The sequence below is a fragment of the Chrysochloris asiatica genome, unplaced genomic scaffold (genome assembly GCF_000296735.1).
Source record: "Chrysochloris asiatica unplaced genomic scaffold, ChrAsi1.0 scaffold00019, whole genome shotgun sequence".
NCBI classification, from domain to species: domain Eukaryota; kingdom Metazoa; phylum Chordata; class Mammalia; order Afrosoricida; family Chrysochloridae; genus Chrysochloris; species Chrysochloris asiatica.
In genome coordinates, this window is record NW_006408537.1 from 22,256,220 (window position 1) to 22,279,038 (window position 22,819).

A 22,819-nucleotide genomic window follows, 5' to 3' on the forward strand; every position below is an offset into this window, starting at 1 on the left:
TCAAAGTATTTTATTTTAAGGATCATGATTCATTTCTTTTCTGAGTTCCAATTTGATCATGTTAATAAATTAGGATATCATTTGTGATGATGTTCCATTATCCGGAATATGTTCAAAACACCCTAATGATATTAGATAGCTTTCACTATGACTTTTGTTAATTTTAGACTGTTAGAATAAAAAAAAACGCTCAAAAGCCAAAATTAGATGTCATGTAATCTGCAATTCCAGATTATAAAATTAATCTGTAACGTCTTTAAATCTGCAATTCTGATATTTCAGAATCAATTATTCTTGATGATACCTCATATAATTTGGAATATCAATATAACAACATAAATAGCTATAAAGCAAAAATTCTAAAATGATATCCATGTTTTACATGCTGTGTTGTTGTTAAGTGCTGTCAAGTTGGTTTTGACTCATAGCATCCCTATAAAGCGTTTCTAAGGTGTGGCTGGTTGAACTGCTGACTTTGCAGTTAGTCCAGTGTTTATCCTACAGCACCATACCAGAATATTGCAAAGGTGGTAAAATTCATATTAGGTTAGTATCTGCGTACTATAATACATCTTACACAACTAAGTAAAATCTCTTGATAAAATCTATAAGAAGCACTAATAATCTTATGTAAAAAAACTGAAATACAGTTTTTATCAGCTACATTGTGAACATTTTCTATTAGCTAATCAGACATAAACATTTTAAAATTCCACATTACTCTAGAGACCCAAAGGTACAAATAAAATGATTTATTATATTTTTAAAAATAAACAGAAGGAAATATTAATACTGGAAGATTTTTAATCAATTCAACACTATTATACATTAGAGAAATTTTTTTCCACAAACATTCCTTCACAAAGCCAGTTGTATATACACAGTATTATTTTAGTAATTTTATTGTGAATCTATTATACAGTAATTTCAAGAAAACATAAAAAATATAGTTCTTTTAATAGCCATGCTCTCATTTTTTATGAAAGCTAGTAAGATCATCTTAATGTTAGCTTAACACTTTAAAAACGCATACTAGGTTTTCAGTCAGCTTTAAGACACATGTTGTTAGACAGAATAGACAGAGGGTTCTTCATCACTTATGTCTGAGTCATCTTCATCTACTCCTTCAATGACTGATTTCTTCCCTTTACAACAGGATACAATTAATCCAATCAAGAATACCTGTAAATTTAAATAAGCTACGTATTATTTCCCAAATCTAAAATCATTTAGAAAGCCATTCAAAGTCCAGTGGCACTACTATGATACAAAGGCACTATGACAGCATATGTAATTAAAAGTTTATAAAATTTCGACTCTAGAGTTCCCAAGGAACAGCTGATGAGCTTGAACCATCAACCCTGTGGCTCACATTGACTTCGCAGTCCAGTGCATTAAGCCACAGCACCACACCAGGACTCTGGTGAATAACATTAAAGAGTGTTAAAGCAGCAGAAGCCAAGTAGTGAATTAGCTCAAAAATTAAGGGAGAGAAGGAATGGCAGATCATCTCTGAAATGCTTGTACTTACCCCAAGAAAGGCCCAATTACCAAAATAGTATGCAGCACTAAAGAACCAGAACTTATGAAGAAATAGGTATGTCCGGGTAACAGTACATTGATCTGAAAAGGCAAATAAAGAGTCATAGTAAGACAGTTTCTCTCTGAAAGTAGACAATTAATACTACATCTGAGGGTCATTAACCCAAACTAATGACTAAAGTCAAATAGCTTGTAAGTGTTAGAAATGGGTCTGATGTCTAGGTATGTCTCCAAAGCTCACTCTTCCAGACATACTCTCCCAAAGATTGTGTTAAATTAGCAACTAATAAGACCTATTTAAAAGTATTAATGGTACCACTAAAATCACAGGCTTAAGAATGTAAAAAAAAAAAAAAGCTCACTAAATTTACTTGAAATAGAAAAACGATGAATGACAGAAATGTCCTAAAAAAATCAAGAAGTTGATAAAGTTTTCCTGATGAACATCACAAAAATAAATGACAAAGTCATCAGATGACTTTCTAAGTATTAAGCTGTATTTTTCTAAGAATGTAATTCTCAGGACAGTTCCCACATATGAGGTAATTTTGAGCTTTTTGTTGTTGCATCATTAAAGAATGCTATTTAATAGATGGCTGCTGCTTCTGAATTAAAAAAAAAAAAAATACTGGTATGTTTCCTGTTTAAATTTTAGGTGATATTATAGTTGGATTTAAAAATAAACTATATACTTTCATTGTTCAAATAAAATACATCTTTAAGAGTAAGTGGCGGACTGGTTATTTGAAATCTGTATTGGGCTCCATAAAGATTTTATCCAAATACATATTTCCATTGACACATTCTCAATATACTCATCTCAATATACTAACATAAGGTTATGTCAGTATATTTAAACTATGATTGCTGTATATTTTATCCAAAATGAAGAAAGGCAAATAAAAACCTCATACATGCAACTGGGAGCTATATTATTGATGAAAACAACTAAGCCGGCATATTGTAGTTCAGTTTATAAATAGGGATCAACTATAACTTCCGTTTTTCTTTTTTCGCTACCACTTAGTTTTCCAAAAAGTAGCATTTAGGTTATAGTCTATAAAAATATATGACATATGTAAAGCATAATCTAAAAATTGCCTATTTTAAGTCCCTTCCACTGTACTTCAATGTTTGTTTCTGAATTGTTCAATCTCAGACAAGACAAAGTAACATCTTTTTCTGGCAAAAAACAACAACAAAACCCCAAACAAAACAAAACCCATACAGTTTAATACAGAAGCAACCTCTTCGTTTCATGGACTAATTTCTGTCTATTGATGCCGGGAGGGCCTCCTTCATAGTCTGTGCTTTCCTTTTGATAGAAAAGTATGAAAGAAACATTTAAAGTCCTAAGAAAACCTGAAAACGCTTCAAGCAGCAGTGGGTGAATAACCATTTCTCTCCCTTCCAATAGTTAGCAAGCACCCAGGAATGTACTGTACTAGGTGTTAAGAGCTCAGTGAGAAGAGGAGATTCCTAAACAGGGAATTCCTTAGTTACTGATAAGTGCTTCCACATTTTATTCTCTCTTCAATCATAAAACTTAATTCACAGCAATAGCTCTTCAACTTGTCATTTTTTCCCATCAGGTAAGACTGGGTGTTTCAAAGCACCCATCAGAGTACCCGGCAACTATATTTAAAATGACTATTAAAGTAAACTAAAGCAAAAGGAAAAAGTATTTCATTTAAAATTTGTATCGCTAAATAATGTATTCTCTAATTTCTTTTGACTAAAATCTGACCAAATTCCAAACGTGTGAAAACAAGAAGCTTCAGTATATTTAAAAATTAAATACAAATAAAAGGCAGAAGGTGGGAAAAACTCAGGCCCTTGCACTGATAAACTTGGCATTGAATATCATTTGGTCACCTCTTTATTGAGTGAAGGGGCAAATATGAAAAAAATGTAACTATGGAGTCTCCACAGCTGCAAAATAGGGATATCACAATCTTTCTTACAGTATTGTTGTAAGGACCAATTGAGAGCTATAGTAAAACCTCCCATGCACAGTGGCAACTACTATTCATTTTCTTTTTCTTCTTCAAGGTATTATCTAATCCATGATAAGGAGCACAGTTCTGAAAAGTTACTCAAATGGTTTCAAGGTGAACATCTAATCTTAAAATTTTAGAAGCATACGTATAACAGTAATAAGGAAAATAATTACTTCAGCACTAGTATCATGACACAGTCAAAACAAATAGATTTGGTGAAATACATATTGTACATAATTCAGTAACAGGATACACCGCTGTGGTACCGTGAATGTCCTTGACATGGCTTTTCTATCCAGCATCTTAATTTCTACCAAATGATTGGGTGGGACCATGGCAAATAGGGTGTACAGGAGTCAAATGCTGGGATTGGTTAGTTTTGCCATTCTCATGGGTTAAAATGGAGCAACCTCAGAAGTAAGAACAGACAATCCCAGGACCACTAAGAAAGGAGAGCATGAGTGGACCATGAAACCCCTATCTAGAAAAGCGGTGCCAGCAGAGGCAGTGGCAGAGATGGTGGAGAGGTGGTGGCTCGCAGCTGTGGGCTTCTAGGTGCATCAGCTGAGTGCCTACAGGCAAGAGGGTCTCTTGCAAAATGTGACCTTTGGGAGTTTATAGACTAGCTAAAGGAGCTTTGTAACATGTGCCCAAGCAGGACATAGGCCAAGGGATCACATGGCTGAGAGGCCAAAGACAAGATGACGGTGTGCTGCATCCTGAGTTCTTTCTGATCCTGAAGTAGACCTTGTTCACTTCCCTAATAAATTCCAAATCGGGAATACTGTTAAAATTGATGATGATAAGAAGTGAGGCGAACCTGTTGAGATATTTTAAGAACAAATCATTGAAAACTAAAGGTGGAAATGAGGGTCACATTCAGAAAGTGTATTTTTAAAAGGTAGAAAGTTGTAACCAGTTGCTGTCAAGGTGACTCCTACTCATGGCAACTGAATGTGTGTCAGAGTATAATTGTGCTTATTAAGATTTTTAATGATGTATTTTTTTCAGGTCTTTCTTCCAAAGTGCCTCTGAATGGACTCAAACCGCCAACTTTTTGGTTAGAAGCTGAGATCATTAACTATTTTTATTACCTACAGACTTCTAGAAACTTAAAGGATGGGCTAAATAATTATGTCCTTAAATGCAGGACAGAGCACCTAAGATTTTCATTGGAGGAATGGCATTTTCAGAATACTTTAGGACAATGGATATTGTATGGATACCACAACAGAACCATTAGCAAATTTTTAGGTCCCATTCAGGTTCATTGTATCCAAAACTTTACAATCTCTGTTTATCAAGTCCTCAAAATAATTCTGATGCATAAGATAATTTGGCAACTACTTTAACACAATTAGTCTAACTGTGTGTATTTCAGAGTATAGAAAGTTAAAAGGCATAGTGATTTATTTGAATGTAATGGAAACTGAGATGACAGGGTCACTATGGCAAGTGATGTCCTTAAGATATGGGTATCTGTGGAGAAAGTAACATGAATGTGGTTCAATGAATTACTTTACTGTCTCTCCTAGCCATTGCTTTTGTTAAGCGTCATCAAGTTGATTCTGACTCTTAGTAACTCTGTACCAGGTTTCCCAGGAGCAGCTGGTGGGTTTGGACCTTCAACCTTGTGGTTCACAGTCCAATGTTTATCCTACAATGCCACACCAGAAGTCCTCTTCCAGCCATGCTGTTGTTGTTATGTGCCATGGAGTGGGTTCTGACTCATCGTGACAGGGTTTCTGAGGCTGTAAATCTTTATGGGAGCAGAAAGTCTCATCTTTCTCCTATGGAACAGCTGGTAGTTTCGAACTGCTGACCCTGAGGTTAGCAGTCCAATTATGTAACCAGTATGTATCAGAGTTCCTAGTGTTTGTAAATTCTCACCATATGACTTTTGTAAGGTTTGTGTAAGAGAAGGTGGTGGAGATGCCAATGAATTATGATTCAGCTGTGACTGTTACCAGGGTTAACTGTGAAAACTCAGAACTCTCAAGTGTATGAAATGAGCCCTCTCAGAAGCGTAGCAGGAATAGGGGATCTCACAACCATTAAAGAAGAGCCAGGAATCATTTGTGTTCTTGAGACACAAACTCCTGCACATTGAACCTCCTGCACCCAGGGACAGAAAGCTGTGCAACCAGAAGATTGGCAGAGGAGCAGCAGCAGCAGAACCAACAGAGCATGAAACACAGTGATGATGGGCTTCTTAGCCCACAGAGCAAGTAAAGCCGAGTGACTTCAGACTTGCAGAGTGGGGTGTGGATCTCCAGGCAGTCACTTGGAAGAGCTAAATTTGCTAATCCTCTGAGCTAGACCCAAGTGCCTTCATGCTAAGGCTAATATTAGGGAGACATTTACAGCAGCATGATAAAACCTCTATAACACTGTTGGTGCAGGGTAGAGCCCAATGGGCCTGTGAGAGGTCCAGGGCCCATGAAAGGTCAAGGGTAAGAGAGAGGCCTGCCTACAGGCAGGGCTAAGGACAGTCTGTTCTGGCCAAAAAACTTTGTCCTGAGAATCTCTAATCCCGAATTGGAACTGTGAAATTCGCTAAGAAACCCTACAAATTTGAGTATGATGCTTACATCTGTGAAGCCAAGGCAAGGAAGTAATGAAATCAGTTGAGTAAAGAGTTTTCTGGGAAGAAAGGGTGATGTCATGGTTTTTTTCACTGTGCTTTGGAGAATGGTAGTATTTTAAGAAATAGAGAAGTGAGTAAATATAGGCCAATGTCCTTAACGTATTCCCTAATAATTATTCACTTTAAACATTTTTATAAACACATTACTAAAATAAGGCAAGGCTCTATAACTTTATTCCATGATTGGTAAGTCTCATTTAGATATACCTAAAGATAACAGTGGTGCTGCAGGATAAACACTGGATTGCTTGCCACAAGGTTGGGAGTTCAAACCTACCAGCAGCTCCTCAGAAACCCTATACCAGGTAGCTAGATGTCACAACTGAGTGTATAACACTTAAAAGCAACAACAAATAGTGTAGGAGCATGGTGGCTACATACAATAAACACTGGCCTGCGAACCACAAGGTCAGTAGTTTGAGCATACTAGCCACTCTGCATGAGAAAGATGAAGGTTTCAACTCCCACAAAGATTTACAACCTCAGAAAACCTATACAGGGTCACTTATGACTCTGAACCAACTCCACAGCACTTAAGAACAACAAAAATAGCAGTGTGGCATCAAGATTGAAGAAGACTCATTAACAACCTGCAATATGCAGGTGACACAACCTTGCTTGGTAAAAGTGAAGAGGACTTAAAATATTTACTGATGAAGACTAAAGACCATAGTCTTTAGTATGGATTGCACCACAATGTAAAGAACACAAAAATCCTCAGAACGGGACCAATAAATAACATCATGATAAATGGAGAAAAGATTGACATTGTTAAAGACTTCATTTTGCTTGGATTTACAATCAACATTCATGGAAGCAGCAGTCAAGAAATCAAACAACGTATTGTGTTAGGCAAATCTGTTACACAAAACCTCTTTCAAGTATTCAAGACCAAAGATACCAGTTTGAAGCCTAAGGTGCATCTGATCCAAGCCATGGGATGTATGTTCAACAGTCTTATATGCATGTGAAAGTTGGACAATGAATAAGGAAATTTCGCCACAGAAGGATTGATACATCTGAGTTATGGTATTGGAGAAAAATATTGAAAGGACCATGGACTGCCAGAAGAACAAACAAATTTGTGTTGAAAGAAGTACAGCCAGAATACTCCTTAGAAACTAGGATGGCAAGACTTCATCTCTCACACCTTGGACATGTTATCAGGAGGAACCAATTCCTGGAGAACGATACCAAGTTTGTCAAAGTGGAGGGTCAGTGAAAAAGAGGAAGATCCTGAATGTCATGGACTAGCTCAATGGAGTAGCAATAGGTCCAGGTTTTTGTGAGGATGGCACAGGACTGGGCAGTGTTTTGTTCTGTTGTGCATAGGATTGCTATGAGAGAATTGACCAGATGGCACCTAACAAGAACATCAACAAAGATAGCTAACAGGCTAACATTTCCATTTTGCTTTCTTCCTTGACCATGAGATTATGCACCAACTCTACACACTTCATGTATACGTTCAGCCACAGGGAAACTTAATGAGAAAAAGTATAATGAACAACTTAAGTTATTAAACTTATTCTTCATTTATGAAGGAATACCAAGAAGAAAACAAAATCAAACAGGCTTAAAAAAAGAAATATTTAAACTTAAAAGATGCAAGTGATTTTATATTAAAGACAATTATTCTTGATACTATTCAAAAGTAAAGTTTGATACTTTAAGCAAAGATTTTCAAATTAAAATGCTAAAAACATGAGCATTATCTTGAATTTCTCTCTCCCTCATACCCTATTCATATTCATTACCAACACCACAGGCTCTACCTTCAAAATATATCCAGAATCTGAGCATTTCTTGAAAACAGAAGCAGCTCTACTTTGTATTACTGCAATAGTTGCTGAACCCTCAATCTGTTTTTGCTGTTGATTCTTTATGGTCTATATCGGTTGTTGCTGTTAAGTGTTATATCAAGTCACTTGTGACTCATAGTGACCCTGTATAGGATTTCCAAGGCTTTAAATCTTTGTGGTAGCAACAAGTCTCATCTGTCTCCTACGATAATCTATATTAAGGTTTAGTAAACTATGTCCTGCTTTCCAAACCTGGCCTGCCACTTTTTTTTCTTCGTGCAGTTTTATTGGAACATAACCATAGTCATTCATTTCTGTATCGTCTATGGTGAGTACTTGTAACATAGACCGCATGGCCCACAAAGCCTAGAATAGCATCTTTACAGAAAAAAGTTTGCCACCCCTTTGGTCTATATGTAATACAATAATCAGAGCGATCCCTTGAGAACCTAAGTCACACCATGTCACTCTTCTGCTCTTTACATTCTACACTTACCACATGAAGTTCTTAAAATTGTGTTTGCTGTTCCTCTACCTACCCAAGCATATTTTCACTTGACATTTCCTGTTAGGTCTATCTTAAATGCTCTTCCCAGATATCTAAATTTATTCCTCACTTCCTTATGGTATTTTTTGCTCAAATGTCACCCTCTCAGTAAGAATTTTCATTTCTATTCTACCTAAAAATTAAAATTTGAAATCAAGCATTAGCATGAAGTTCATATTGAGTTTCATTCCCCTCCCCCGCCATAATACTTATCATCTGACATATATATCTGTCTCCTTCCAGGAAATAAGCTCCATGGAAACAGGAATATTTGATTTCTATTCACTCCTAGTACCTTGAATACTTTCGGACACTGTAGACATTTAATAAATCTTTGTTAAGTGAAAAAACATAAATAACAGATAAAAATGATGATACAGAATATTAGAAATGAGTCTTAGATTTTTTAAGACTAAGAGGATTACAGGTCTCAACATTACTGAAAAAGATATGTGATTATCTTCTAAATATGCTTGAATTGCTATCATTACTTAATGTTGGATTCCTTAAATAACTAACTCCAAATAGGGCTATCAAAATGATCACAATTCTAGTAGTTAACTTATGCTTATGGCTTTCAATACAAAAGTGTTACTTAAAAACATATAAAAATTGCTCCAACATTAAAAATAGGTAAGAAAGCTACAGAAAAATCTTAGAGTTTTTAAGAAAGTTAGATTATGTCACCAAATATGAAACACTCCTTTAGCGTTAAAGTTGTGGTGATGATTAATTTAAAAATATGGGAAAAAATTTTCAATAAATTTTAAAGTACTATGTGTATTCAGAAAAGAAGCTTGATTTTTGAGTTTTTAATATTTTCTTTGTGGATTTATACCGTTATTTCACTTACAAACTCAAATATATCTGCAAACCTCATTAAAGAATGCCTCATTTAACAAGACTGAATGTAAATAATTATATTGAAGTTTGCTTGATGTTAGAGAATTATACTAGAAGTAACAGGAAAATAAGATGAATTATTTTATAGCACACTCAAAATTTAAATAAACAAGAAAGATTAACTTTTATAAGAAGTTATCTTTTAATCTAAATTGCTTTAAGAAATTACCAGGTAGTATTAAACTCACTAACTAAAAAAAAAACAAACAACCCTTTTTATTATGGTTGGAGTGAAAGTTTACATAGCAATATCAGTTTTCCATTCAACAATTTATATACATTTTATTTCTTGACATTGGTTGCAATCCCCAAAGTAAAATCACTCTTCCCACTTCATCCCTGTGTTCTTTTCTGTCCCTTTCTGTCTTCTGAACTTTGTTTTTGGGCAAATACTCCCCGCCTTTTTGTCTCTGTATGGTTGATTGTAACTTTTATGTTCAACATAAGTTCTGCCATTTTATACTATAAAACACATTATCATGTTAAACCACTGGAGTTTAAACTTAGATTTATGAAAAATAATATATAATGGTATTAGAAATGGCATTTATAAATAGTTACATTTAGTGTTTTCATTTTGGCCTGTGTTTGGCATTTATTGTCAGGTTTTTAAATAGTGGCTATTTGGATAGTTGTTGTTGTTAAGTGCTGTCGAGTTGATTCCGACCCATAGCGACCCTGTATAGGGTTTTCAAAGGAGCCACTGGTTAGCTTGAACCACTGACTTTGCAGTTCAAATGACTTTGCAGTCCAACGCATTAGCCCACAGAGCCACATCAGGATTCCATAGTGCTTATTTATCATTGTGGGGATTTCCCCCCTTTTATCATTTTCTCAATAGATACACTAAGTTTCAAGAACCATACATCAAGACCTCTTAACATTTCAGTATTTTTTAAGCAAAAAGATATGCTCTAACACAACTAAAATTGAGTTATTATACCCAGGAAATTTAACACTGATAGATTATTTTCACTTACTCTACAATTCTTGTTTTATAACACTTTTATCTTTCAGTACAGAACCCAATCCAAGACCTTTATTACATTTAGTTATCATATCTCTTTGTTGTTGTTGTTGTTATGTGCCGTGGAGTCGGTTCCGACTCATAGTGACCCTGTACAGGGTTTCCGAGGCTGTAAATTTTTACAGGAGCAGAAAGCCTTATCTTTCTCCTGCGGAACAGCTGGTAGTTTCGAACTGCTGACCTTGCGGCCCACAGCCTGATTCGTAACCACTACGCTACCGGAGCTCCTTTCATATCTCTTTAGTATTCTTTAATCTATAATAGTTCTTTAGCCTTACTATACTTTATAACATTGACCTTTTTGAAGCATTCATGCCAGATTTTTATAGAATGTTCCTCAATTTGAGTTTGTCTGATCTTCATGATTAGATATTGTCCATTATTGGCTGAATTACCATGCAAATGATACTGTGTTCTTCTCAGAATATCATATCTTGAAGCACATGATATGCATCTACCTCTCATTATGTTAATTTTGAAAAAATTGGTACAGGTATTACCCAATTTATCCAATATACAGTTACTATTTTTTCCTCTTACAACTAATAAACAGTCTGTTAAGAGACCTCATTGTGGCTTTACTCTGTAGTTCCCTCAATTGAATTTAATTCTAATTAATGTTTGTTCATTTTTAAACATTTTATTTTGGGGGTCTTAAAAACCTGCCAAGTTTTCTTTAGTTCATTCATTTTAAAAAGTAGTTTATTGCTCCCTGCCAGTATTGTGACCTGGTAATGTTCTTTATATTTTATATATCTCAATAAAATCCATGTTGATAATTCCAATATCAGATTTTTGCAAGTCTCCATCTGCTAGTATTTCTTCTAGCTCTTTTTCATGGTGCCTTTTACCTTATTGTATTTGAATATGTGACTCCACCATGTTCATCTTTGTTCTTTTGTGGGAGTTTCCTGAAATGCATTCTTTGAGCGTAGGCTTACATTTACTAACATTAGGTGCCTTTAGTACTGCCAGTCTGAGATTACAATGAAATTTGCTCTGGGGATGTGCATTTGAACTGCTAATCTGCAAAAAGCAGCTTGTAATTATTATTTCTCAGAAACAGCTGATTTCCTTTTGGCTCTTCTAGGCAATATGACCAACTTTGCTTATAGTTTTCTAGAAGTAACATTCCTTTATTTCTGGTTTACCCTTACATGATAATACAACCCTTGGAGTGAGAAGCTTCTGTCTATGAGATGAGATGCTACCATTTGAGCAGTCTTTACTAGATATGTGCTGTACAATATGTTGTTGTTAAGAGTCATCAACTTGCTTCTGACACATAGCAACCCTGTATAGGGTTTCCAAGGAGCAGCTGGTGTGTCTGAACCGCCAACCCTGTGGTTAGTAGTCCAGTGCTTATCCTACAGTGCAAGACCAGGAATCTATTAGCATATGGAAAAAGTCTTGTGATGTTTCCAAAAGATCACAAGCTTGAAGACCCTATGGGATAGTTTCTACTCTTCACATACAGAGCTGCCATAAGTCAGAATTGGTTAACAACAACAACAAACTATTATTAATAATCAGTATGTTGTTTTTATTGTTATGTGCTGTTGAGTCAGTTCTGACTCACAGAAATCCTATATATAGTTTCCAAGGAGCTGCTGGTAGGTTAGAATCACCAACCTTGTGGTTAGCAGTCTAGTGCTGATCCTACACTGCGACACTTGTTGTTGTTGTTTAGTGCCGTCGAGTCGATTCCGACTCATAGCGACCCTGTATAGGGTTTCCAAGGAGCAGCTGGTGAGCTTGAACCACCGACCTTGCAGTTCAAACTGATTTTGCAGTCTGGTGCATTAGCCTACAGTGCCACACCAGGACTCCACACTACCACACTAGGACTCCAATAATAAATACATATGCCTATATTCCACCACTTGTCTGTCAGTTTGTAGTACTGTGGTGGCTTGGGTGCTGCTGTGATATAGTAAACTATGCCATAGGTATTTTAAATATCAGCAGCGTCACACATGGTAGACAGGTTTAGTAGAACTTCTAGACTAAGAGAGTCTTGGAAGAAAGAGAGGCAGACTACATCTGAATGGCTGACACTGAAAACCTTGTGAGTAGCAGTAGAACACTCTCAGACACAGTGCTGGAAGATGAGCCCCTCAATTCGGAAAGGCACTCAAAATATGACTAAAGAAGAGCTGTCTCCTCAAAGAAGAGCTGAGCACAATGATATGAATGGAGCACAGCTTCTGGGACCTTCATTTGCAGGTGTGGCTCAGCTCAAAATGAAGAGAAATGACTACAAACATCGATTAATAATGGAAATATGGAATGCACAAAATATGAACCTAGCAATTTGAAAATTATCAAAAATGAAACAGAGCGCATAAAGATTGATATCCTAGGCATTAGTGAGCTGAAATGGCCATTCTAAATCAGATAATCATATGGTTTACTATGTCAAAAATATCAAATTGAAGAGGAATGACATCACATTCACTATCAAAAAGAACATTTCAAGATCTATCTTGAAGTACAATGCTGTTTGTAATTGGGTAATATCCATACACATACAAAGAAGACCAATTAATGCCATTTTTATTAAAATTTATACACCAACCATTAAAGCCAATGATGATGAAGCTGAAGAATTCTATCAACTTTTTTCATCTGAAATTGATCAAACATGCAATCAAGATGCATTGATAATTACTGATGACTGGAATGTGAAAATCAGAAACAAAGAGGAAGGACCTGTAGTTAGAAAATATGGCCTTGCTGATAGAAATGATGCTAGAGATCTCAGGACAGAATTTTATAAGGCAAATGACATTTATTGCAGGCACCATTTTTAAGCAACATAAAGAACGACTTATACACACGGATCTCACTAGATGGAATACATACAAATCTAACTGACTACATCTGTGGGAAGAGATGATGGACAAGCTCAATATCATCAGCCAAAACGAGGACACGGGCAGACTGGGGAACAGACTGCAAGCTTCAGTTGAAGCTAAAGAAAATTAAAATAAATCCACGACAGCCAAAATACAACCTTGAATTTATCCCACCTGAATTTTAGATACTGTCTCAAGAGCAGATTTGATACGTTAGACACTGATGAACTAAGATGACAAAAGTTGTGAGATGACATAAAGAACATCATACAGGAAGAAAGCAAAGGTCATTAAATAGACAGGAAAGAAAGAAAAGACCAAAATGGATATAAGCACAGACTGAAATTTGCTCTTGAGCAGAGAAAGAAATGAAAAATAAAAGACCATCAATATTCATGGAAGCAGCAGAGTCAAGAAATTAAAAGACATATTGCATTAGGCCAATCTGTTGCAAAAGACCTCTGTAATGTGTTAAAGAGCAAATATGACACTTTGAGGACTAAGGTGTGTCTGACCCAAGTCATGGCATTTTCAATCGCCTCACAGACATATGAAAGTTGGACAATGAATTAGGAAGACCTTAGAAGAATTGATGCATTTGAATTTTGGTGTTGGCAAACAATTGAAAATTCCATGAAGAACAAATAAACTTGCCTTAGATGAAGTGCAGTCAGAATGCTCCTTAGAACCCAGGATGGCAAGACTTTGTTTCTCATACTTTAGATATGTTATCAGGAGAGGACAGTTCCTAACAAAGGACATCACACTTGTTAAAATAGAGGATCAGTGAAAAAAATGTAGGCTCCCAACAAGATGGGCTGACATAGTGAAAGCAGCAATGGATTCAAACAGAACAATTTTGAGGAGGGGACAGGACTGGGCAGTGTTTTGTTCTGCTGTGTATAGGTGTACAGGATTGCTCTGAGGAGGAACACACTCAACAGAACCTAACAACAGCAATATTTACAAGTTGAACTAGTGATATTTTAAACGAATTAGGTTAAGTAAAATTCCACTCAATGTCATCGTTTTTATTTTTTAATTTATGTTGCTACTGGAAAATTTGGAATTACATGTGACTTTCATTACATTTTCATTGGGTAGCACTGCACTGGACATTATGCCTCAAAGGAATATGAAAGCTGAAGTTTAAATCATCAAATTTGGTAGATGCTTTCTGGAAAAAGCAATTTGTTCATTTCAAATACCTTCTTTAGATAGCATAAGACACAATTATACACATGGACCTCACCAGATGGAATACACAGAAATCAAATTGACTACATCTGCGGAAAGAGACCGTGGAAAAGCTCTATATCATCAGTGAAAACAAGGCCAGGGGCAGATTATGGAATAGACCAACAATTGTTCATATGCACATTCAAACTAATGCTCAAGAAAATGAAAATAAGTCCACAAGAGCCAAAACATGACCTTGAATATGTACCACCTGAATTTAGAGATCATCTGAAGAAAGAACAGATTTGATACATTAAACACTACAGACCAAAGACTAGAAGAATTGTGGGATGACATCAAGAACACCATACATAAAGAAAGCAAAACGTCATTAAGAAGACAAGAGAGGAGGAAAATATCAAATTGGATGTCAGAAGAAACATTGAAACTTGCTCTCCAGCATAGAGATGCTAAAGCAAATGGAAGAAATGAGGAGCTACAAAAGGTGAACAGAAAATTTCAAAGGTCACCTCGAGAAGGTAAAATAAAATATTACAACAAAATGTGCAAAGATCTGGAGTCAGAAAACCAAAAAAGAAGAACATGTTCAGCATTTCTCAAGCCAGGGGACTGAAAAAAAAAATTCAAGCCTCGACTTCCGTTATTGAAGGATTCTCTGGTCAAATTATTGAATGATGCAGAAAACATCAAAAGAAGATGGAAGGAATAACAGAGTCACTGTACCAAAAGGAAATGGTTCATGTTCAGCTATATCAAGAGGTAGTATATGATCAAGAGCCAATAATATTGAAAGAAGAAGTTCAAAGTGCATTGAAGGAATTGGCAAAGAACAAGGCACCAAAAATTGATGGAATAAAAATTGAAATCTTTGAAGAAAGTGAGGCGGCACTGGAGGCACTCACTCATCTATGCCAAGAAATTTGGAAGACAACTATCTGGACGACTGATTGGAAGAGATCCATATTTGTGCCCTTTCCAAAGAGAGGTGACCCAACAGAATGAAGAAATCATAGGACAGTATCTTTGATATCTCATGCGAGTAAAGTTTTACTAAAGGTAATACAGAAATGGCTGCAAGCATACATTGACAGAGAACTTCCAGAGGGTCAAACTGGATTCAGAAGAGGACATGGAATGAGGGATATCATTGCTGATGTCCGATGGATCTTGGCTGAAAGCAGATAATATCAGAAAGATGTTTACCTGTGCTTTACTGACTACGCAAAGGCTTCTTTCAATTGTGTGGATCATGACAAGCGATGGACAACATGGCAAAGTATGAGTATCCTGGAACACTTAATTGTGCTCATGAGGAATCTGTACCTGGACCAAGAAGCCGTTGTTTGAACAGAACATGGGAACACTGAATGGTTTAAAATAAAGAAAGGTGTGTGACAGGGTTGTATTCTTTCACCATATTTATTCAATTGCATGCTGAGCAAATAATCTGAGAAGTTCAGTTCTATGAAGAAAAATGTGGCATCAGGATTGGAGGAAGACTCATTAACAACCTGCAATAGGCTGATGAAACAACCTTACTTTCTGAAAGTGAAGAGGACTTAAAATACTTACTGATCAAGATCAAAGAGTACAGCCTTAGGTATAGATTGCATCTCAATGTAAAGAAAACAAAAATCTTCACCACTGGGCCAATAAACAACATTCTTATCAACAGAGAAATGATTATAAGTTTTCAAGGACTCCATTCTTCTTGGATCAACTATCAATACTCATGGAAGCAGCAGTCAAGAAATCAAATGATTTACAGCATTAGGCAAATCTGCTGCACAAGACCTTTTTAAAGTGTTGAAGAGCAAAGATGTCATCTTGAAGACTAAGGTGCGCCTGATCCAAACCATGGTATTTTCAGTAATCTCTTATGCATGCGAAAGCTGGACAGTGAATAAGGAAGACCATAGAAGAATTGGTACTTTTGAGTTATAGTGCTGGAGAAAAATATTGAAGGTGCCATGGGATGCCAAAAGAACCAACATATCTGTGTTGGAAGAAGTACAGTCAGAGTGCTCCTTGGATGCCAAGATGGCCAAACTTTGTCTCTCATACTTCGGACATATTGTCAGAAGGGACCAGTTGCTGGAGAAGGATATCATGCTTGGTAAGGTGGAGGGTCAGAGAAAAAGAGGAAGACCCCCAGCGAGATGGATTGGCAAAGTGGCAGCATCAATGGGCTCAAGTGTGGCAACAATCGTGACGCTGGCTCAGGACCGGACAGTGTCTCATTCTGTTGTACATAGGGTTGCTATGAGTCAGTACTGACTCGATGGCACCTAACAACAGCAACTTGTTTGCTTTGGAGTCCTTTTTTTCAGTCAGACTAATGGAGCATTAAAAACACCATGAGAGTTTACTAAAACACAGACTGCTAGGTCCCACCAGCTGAGTTTCAGATTTAAAAGGCTTGCGGTGGTGCTTGAGCCCTGTTGGCACAGTAGGTTAAACATTGAGCTGCTAACCACAAGGTTAAAATAGTCGTTCAAATCCATCAACCACTCCAAAGGAGAAAGATGATGTTGTTTGCTCCCATAAAGATTTATAGTTTTGGTAATCCTAGGAAGTAGTTTCTATTCTGTTTTACAGGGTTACTGTGAATGGGAATAACTCAATGACAGTGGATTTGGTATGGTTTTCAACAAGTCCCAACGTTTATGCTGATGTTGCTGGTCCAAGGGTTACAGCCAACTGAGAATCAATAACTTAAAATTTTGCCTTAATATATTCTTAGCACTTGGATACTTTTAATAACTTTAGTACTTTATTCAGCATTTTTTTTTAAAGGTGGGGTGTTTATACCATGAAGATCTTTTTCACTCAGACTTCCAAATCCTACTCCCTCTTGAACATACTACAATGAACTTCTGTCCCACCACTCTATCAGAACTGCTGTTGTCAGGATTGCCTTATTATTACCATCAACAGTCAATTCTCAATCCTTATCTTACCTGATTTATCCTGACAATGCTAGACTTTACCTGAGCCTCATGATCTTAACAAACAGCGATTGTGAATGAAATCCAAACTTTGTGTGCTTACTGGAAACAGCAATGCTTTTCCACAAGACTTAAACAAGACTCATGAATACCCCTTGTTTACCCATGACAAAGCCAGTCAAAGATCCTCCAAATTCTCATTCTTTGCTTCATAAATGATCAGTTGAGCTGTTTTTCTCTACTTATTATCAGAACAAAAGGCTGTTGACCTAACCAAACCACCCTCAGTTCCCTAAACTCAGATTGAACCTCAACCTGAGCTAACAGACAGCCTCTATCTGTAATGACCCCTCTTTGCTGACCTTAGGTAAAAACATTCCCCGAACACTCCACAAACATACACCTGGTTCTATCACCATTTACTGCTTCCTATAAAAGGCCCGTTCTAGCTGACTTTGCAGACACTTACAGAATTTTATGATTGAAGAGTTTACTGTATTGCAATAGTCCCCCTCCTCTCCCTATTGTAATAATCTTTTGAATAAATTCTCTAAGTAGTCTAGTTTCATATTTTTTTTCCAAACAATCACCAGCACATGGAATAGTTTATCACTCTTCACTTGGTTTACAGGTAACTACACTTCTCAGCTCTTTCTACCTAACAGGTTGTTTGTCCTTACTAGTCCTTTTGTTGGTTCTTATCAACCTCTTCACATTGGACAGTCACAGAGCTAAGTCAGTAGTTCTTATTTGTTCTTCATTTATACTTAGTCTCTTGGTTATCTCATTCAGTCTTCGGCTTTTACTTCTAATTTATCATCACCTAAGACTCCTGGCATGGCGCTGTATGGTAAGTAGTGGACTGCTAATTGCAAGGTCAGTAGTTTAAATCCAGCAACCACTCCTTGGGAACACTATACATAGTCTGTATGAGTCAGAACTAACTCAAAAGCACTTAATAACAACAATCTTGTAAGATTAGTCACTTTGATGACTAAGATGAATCTGACACAAGTCATGGTTTTTCCAGTCACCTTGCAGACATGTTAAAATTGGATAATGATGAACGAAGACAGCAGAATTCATCTGAACTATGGTTTTGGAGAATAATATTTGATATGCCACGGTCTGACAGAAGTAACTATAAATAATCTTGAAAAGTAATACAACCAGAATGTTCTTAAAAATCAAGTATGACAAGACTCTCACTTACTTTGCATACATCAGCTAACCATTTATATTTTGTTCCTGAATATTCAGCACTAGACTATGAACCACAAGGTTGGTGGTTCAAACCCATCAGCTCTTCCTCGGAAACACTATAGAGGGTTGCCATAAGTTGGAATAGACTCCACAGCACATAACAACAACATTGTCTTCTTGTCTGTGTGGTTTATGCTGAGAAATCAGTTCTCCTTTGCAGGTAACTTTTAGTTTTTCCTGAGCTACTCTCAGGATTCTTTCCTTGTCTTTGGCTTAAAGAGTTTGATGATAATATACCTTGGTGTTTCTCTTTTGGAGTCTATACTTTTTTGGAGCTCATTCAACTTCTTGAATAGCTATCTTCTTGTCTTTCAGGATGGTAGGAAAGCATTCTTCCAACAACTCTTGGACAATATTCTCTATAGGTTTTTTCTGTCTCTTCCTCTTCTGGAATTCCTATCACACATATTATCCCTCTTCATAGTATCCCACATAAATTTTGGGCTTCCTTTGGGTTTTCTTGTTCTTTTTTTCTGGTTGCTGCTTTAGCGAGATTTTTTTCTTCATGTTCAGTAAGTCGGCATTCCACTGATTCAATTCTATTTCTTTGTCCTTTCAGTGTATTACCTATTCCTAAAGTTTTACTGTTAATCTTCCAACTTCTACTTCTTGTTTTTGTATGGTTCCCATTTTTTTTCCAATTATTTTGTCAGTTTGATTGCTGAATTTTTCTAGTTTTATCTATGTTTTCGTTGATTTCATCTGTAGTTTTCTCCATCTTTCTCACAATTTGTTGACTTTACCTAACTAGCATTCTTTTAAATTCCTTTTCTGGTGTCATATTTTCTGACTCTGTATTTTGGTCACTTGTTTGAGGCATTCTGTCTTGTTTCTTTGTGTAAGCGGAAACTGTCCATTTACTCTGAGTCACTGTGGTGTTGTAATTGTATTTATTTGATGATTGTATGTGTATTGGTGTACTCTCAGGCACTCACTACTTGTCTCCTGGTGAATGTGGTAGTGACGAAGTGTGGACACAGTTGTACTTTGTTCACTGTTTGTAAGGCATACTTCAGGGCAGGTTCATGAACCTCCTGAAGGATGGACACTATGCCTGGTGTCTGACCTCACACAGTGGAGAGGTTGTGCCACATGTTACTGGGTTGACAGGGCAGGACTGGTCATTCCCCCAGCTACCAGGAAGGGATGGAAACAAGGGAGAATTGTACCCACTGCTGTCAACCTCCAACTCCATCCTATGTCTGCAGGTCTCTGTGTCAGGAGCAGCTTGCAAAAGCTCATGATGGCCATGCTGCACCATACCAACATAGTCCTCACTGCGCCTGTTCAGCCTGTTCTTTTGGTTGGGCTCTCAGCCCACCTCTCTGTCCTATCCTCTGATTCTCTGGGTACTAGGATCACCATCTATATCTGTTTTGCTCTGTCTCTCATGGCTTTGTTGCAGTGCATCTGCTTACACCACCATTTTGCCTCAGATTCTGATCTTGTAACTCAATGAAAATCTTAATTGTGGATATCCTGGTACCTCCTCAAAACTGTCTAAAACCAAATCCCACTCTAAAGTTTATGTTTCTTTAATGGCTTCATCTTCGTCCCAGTAATTTTTGCTACAAAGCTTGATGTTATTCAGCTCCTTTTCTTCTTTCTTAATGATCAGTCTTCAACATTTGTCCACTTTAGCTATAATAGGGCTTGAAGTAGTACATAGAACTTATAAAGCTGTTATACCAACCCCAGTTGCCTTTAAGATTCCCATTTTCTGGTTATTCAAATACTTATCTAGGTACTGTAGTAAAGGAACTTTACAGATGGGATTAAGGCTTCTAATCAGTTAGATTTATCCTGGTTTAATCAGGTAACCACATACGTAATATTAAGTGTAATCACATGGGCCCGTAGAAGCACAGGAGAATGTAGGCAGATTAATCAAGCAGATGCTACAGAAGAAAAGGCAGAGACAAAGAAGATGAGAGGTCATATTCATAGCATGAGAAAGACTTCATCTGCCTTTGCTGTCTATGCAGGGGGAAATGGACCATAAACCAAGTAATGAGGGAAACCTCTAGAAGCTGCGAGTAATCTCACTAGTTGACAGCCAGAAGGAAATACAGACCTTAGTCCTACAATCACATGGAACTAAATTATACCGACAACCTGAAACAAGTCTAAACCCAGTTTTCCCTAAAGTCTCCAGGAATACAATGCTGCTGAAACCTCATTTCAGCCTTGTGATACTCTTATTACTGCTTGCCATCAAGTCAGTTTTGACTCAGTGTAGTTTCTCAGTGACAAGTGGGTTTGAACTGCTAACCTTGCAGTTAGCAGTCTAGTGCTTATCCTACAGGGCCCGAAAGACTCAGCAAAGGAGAAAACCAAGCCATCCTTCTGGCCTACAGAACTGTGATGTAATCAATTTGTACAATCTTAAACTGTTAAATTTGTGGTAATTTTTAAACAGCAACAGAAGACAATATATTTGACTGACTCTCCTTTTCTACTTCTGTTATCATAATCCTTATTTACCCATGATCCAAGTTAATGTTATTAAGAGTTCCCAACATAATATTCTTGAGTCTCTTGATTTACTAATATCACGTATCTCACGTTCAAAAAGAGTTATCTAAGACTAAGTCAAAACTCTTATAGAATTAAAGAGCCTTCAAATTGAATAGTAATTTGTTTTATCCTTCCTCTTACCACATTTTTTAAAGAGCTCTGGTAGCGTAGTGGTTATGAGTTGGGCTGCTAACCTCAAGGTCAGCAGTTTAAAACTACCAGCTGTTTCACAAAAGAAAGATGAGGCTTTCTGCTCCTGTAAAGATTTATAGTCCTGGTCACTATGAGTCAGAACCGACTCCACCACCACCACATTTATTACAATGCCAAATATATTGCAGGTTCTGTCTCTGCTTGGAATATCCCCCGGTGTTTTTGTTGGTGTGTTTAAGGTTTTTTTTTTTGGCCCCATTGAAATGTTATACCCTCCTCCTGTGACAGAATAAATCATTATCCCTTTTGCTTTTCCATAGCATTTTGCTTAAAATTTCATTATACTTAGCCATATATTTTTACCTTGTGTTATAATGATATATTTTCATATCCGGCCTGCTCTTTCATTAGGCTATATTTGAACGCAGAGACTATGTCATGTGTTTCTTTTGACACTTCTTTTTTCTCAAAATCTAACACAGTACTTACAATGCCTGTTGTGTTTGTTGATATCAATCTCTTATCTTTCCATTTTGACTCAAAAATTAAGAAAGTTTTAAAGTGTATATTGTTGTTGTTATTGTTAAGTGCCGTTGAGTCAATTCCAGTCCAAAGTGACCCAGTATAAAGTTTCTGAGGAGCAGCTGGTGAGCTTGAACCACTGACCTTGCAGTTCAAACTGAATTTGCAGTCCAGCACATTAACTCATAGTGCCACACAAGGACTCCAAAGTGCATATATTCCTTTTAATAATTCTATGATTTCAATAATTTCATATTTACCCATAAATTGCCCAAAAAAAACGTATTTACAAATGTTTCTTAGGTTAAGTAGCTATTAAAGATACAAGTATAGCAATGCATAGATTCCTCTGAAAGGACTGTATATAAAATTTAAAACTTCACCTAATTTGCTAGTGGACTCACTTTGATATAATAAACTATGCAATATCTATTAGGATAAATTAAATATTCTCATTTTAAGAGAACTTTGCAAACATAGTAACATAGGCATCCTTAATAAGATGATTCTATCTTTAGAAGATTCTTTTGAACATAAAGCACCTACACTTATTTTAGATGTATGACTCTCTTTTGAATCCTAAGCATTCAAATATTTAAAACTAGGGTTTTAGTCATATTTTTTCAATAAGCAACATCATGATAAATGGAGAAAATGTTGAAGTCATTAACAATTTCATTTTATTTTGATCCACAATCAACACCCATGGACACAGCAGTCATAAAATCAAAGGATGTATTGGTCAAATTTGCTGCAAAAGACCTCTTTATAGTGTTAAAAAGCAAAGCTGTCACCTTGAAGACTAAACTGCATTTGAACCAAGCCACAGTGTTTTCAATTGCCTCCTATGGACAATGAATGGGAAGACAGAGGTTAAATTGATGTATATG

The 22,819-nt window shown here is 36.5% G+C and overlaps 1 protein-coding gene across 1 annotated transcript in view; it reads right to left on the bottom strand.

Annotated features, from left to right (window-relative positions):
* Nucleotides 1-738: 738 nt before the first annotated feature.
* The window catches only part of LMBRD1 (LMBR1 domain containing 1), a 142,768-nt gene continuing 120,687 nt past the window's right edge, over nucleotides 739-22,819 (bottom strand). The window contains exons 12-13 of the mRNA XM_006835781.1: nucleotides 1,532-1,623; nucleotides 739-1,182 (exon numbers count right to left, since the gene is read on the bottom strand). Of these exons, the coding sequence (XP_006835844.1) occupies nucleotides 1,066-1,182; nucleotides 1,532-1,623 (209 nt within the window). The 3' untranslated portion in view covers nucleotides 739-1,065. The remainder of the gene's footprint in view (nucleotides 1,183-1,531; nucleotides 1,624-22,819) is intronic.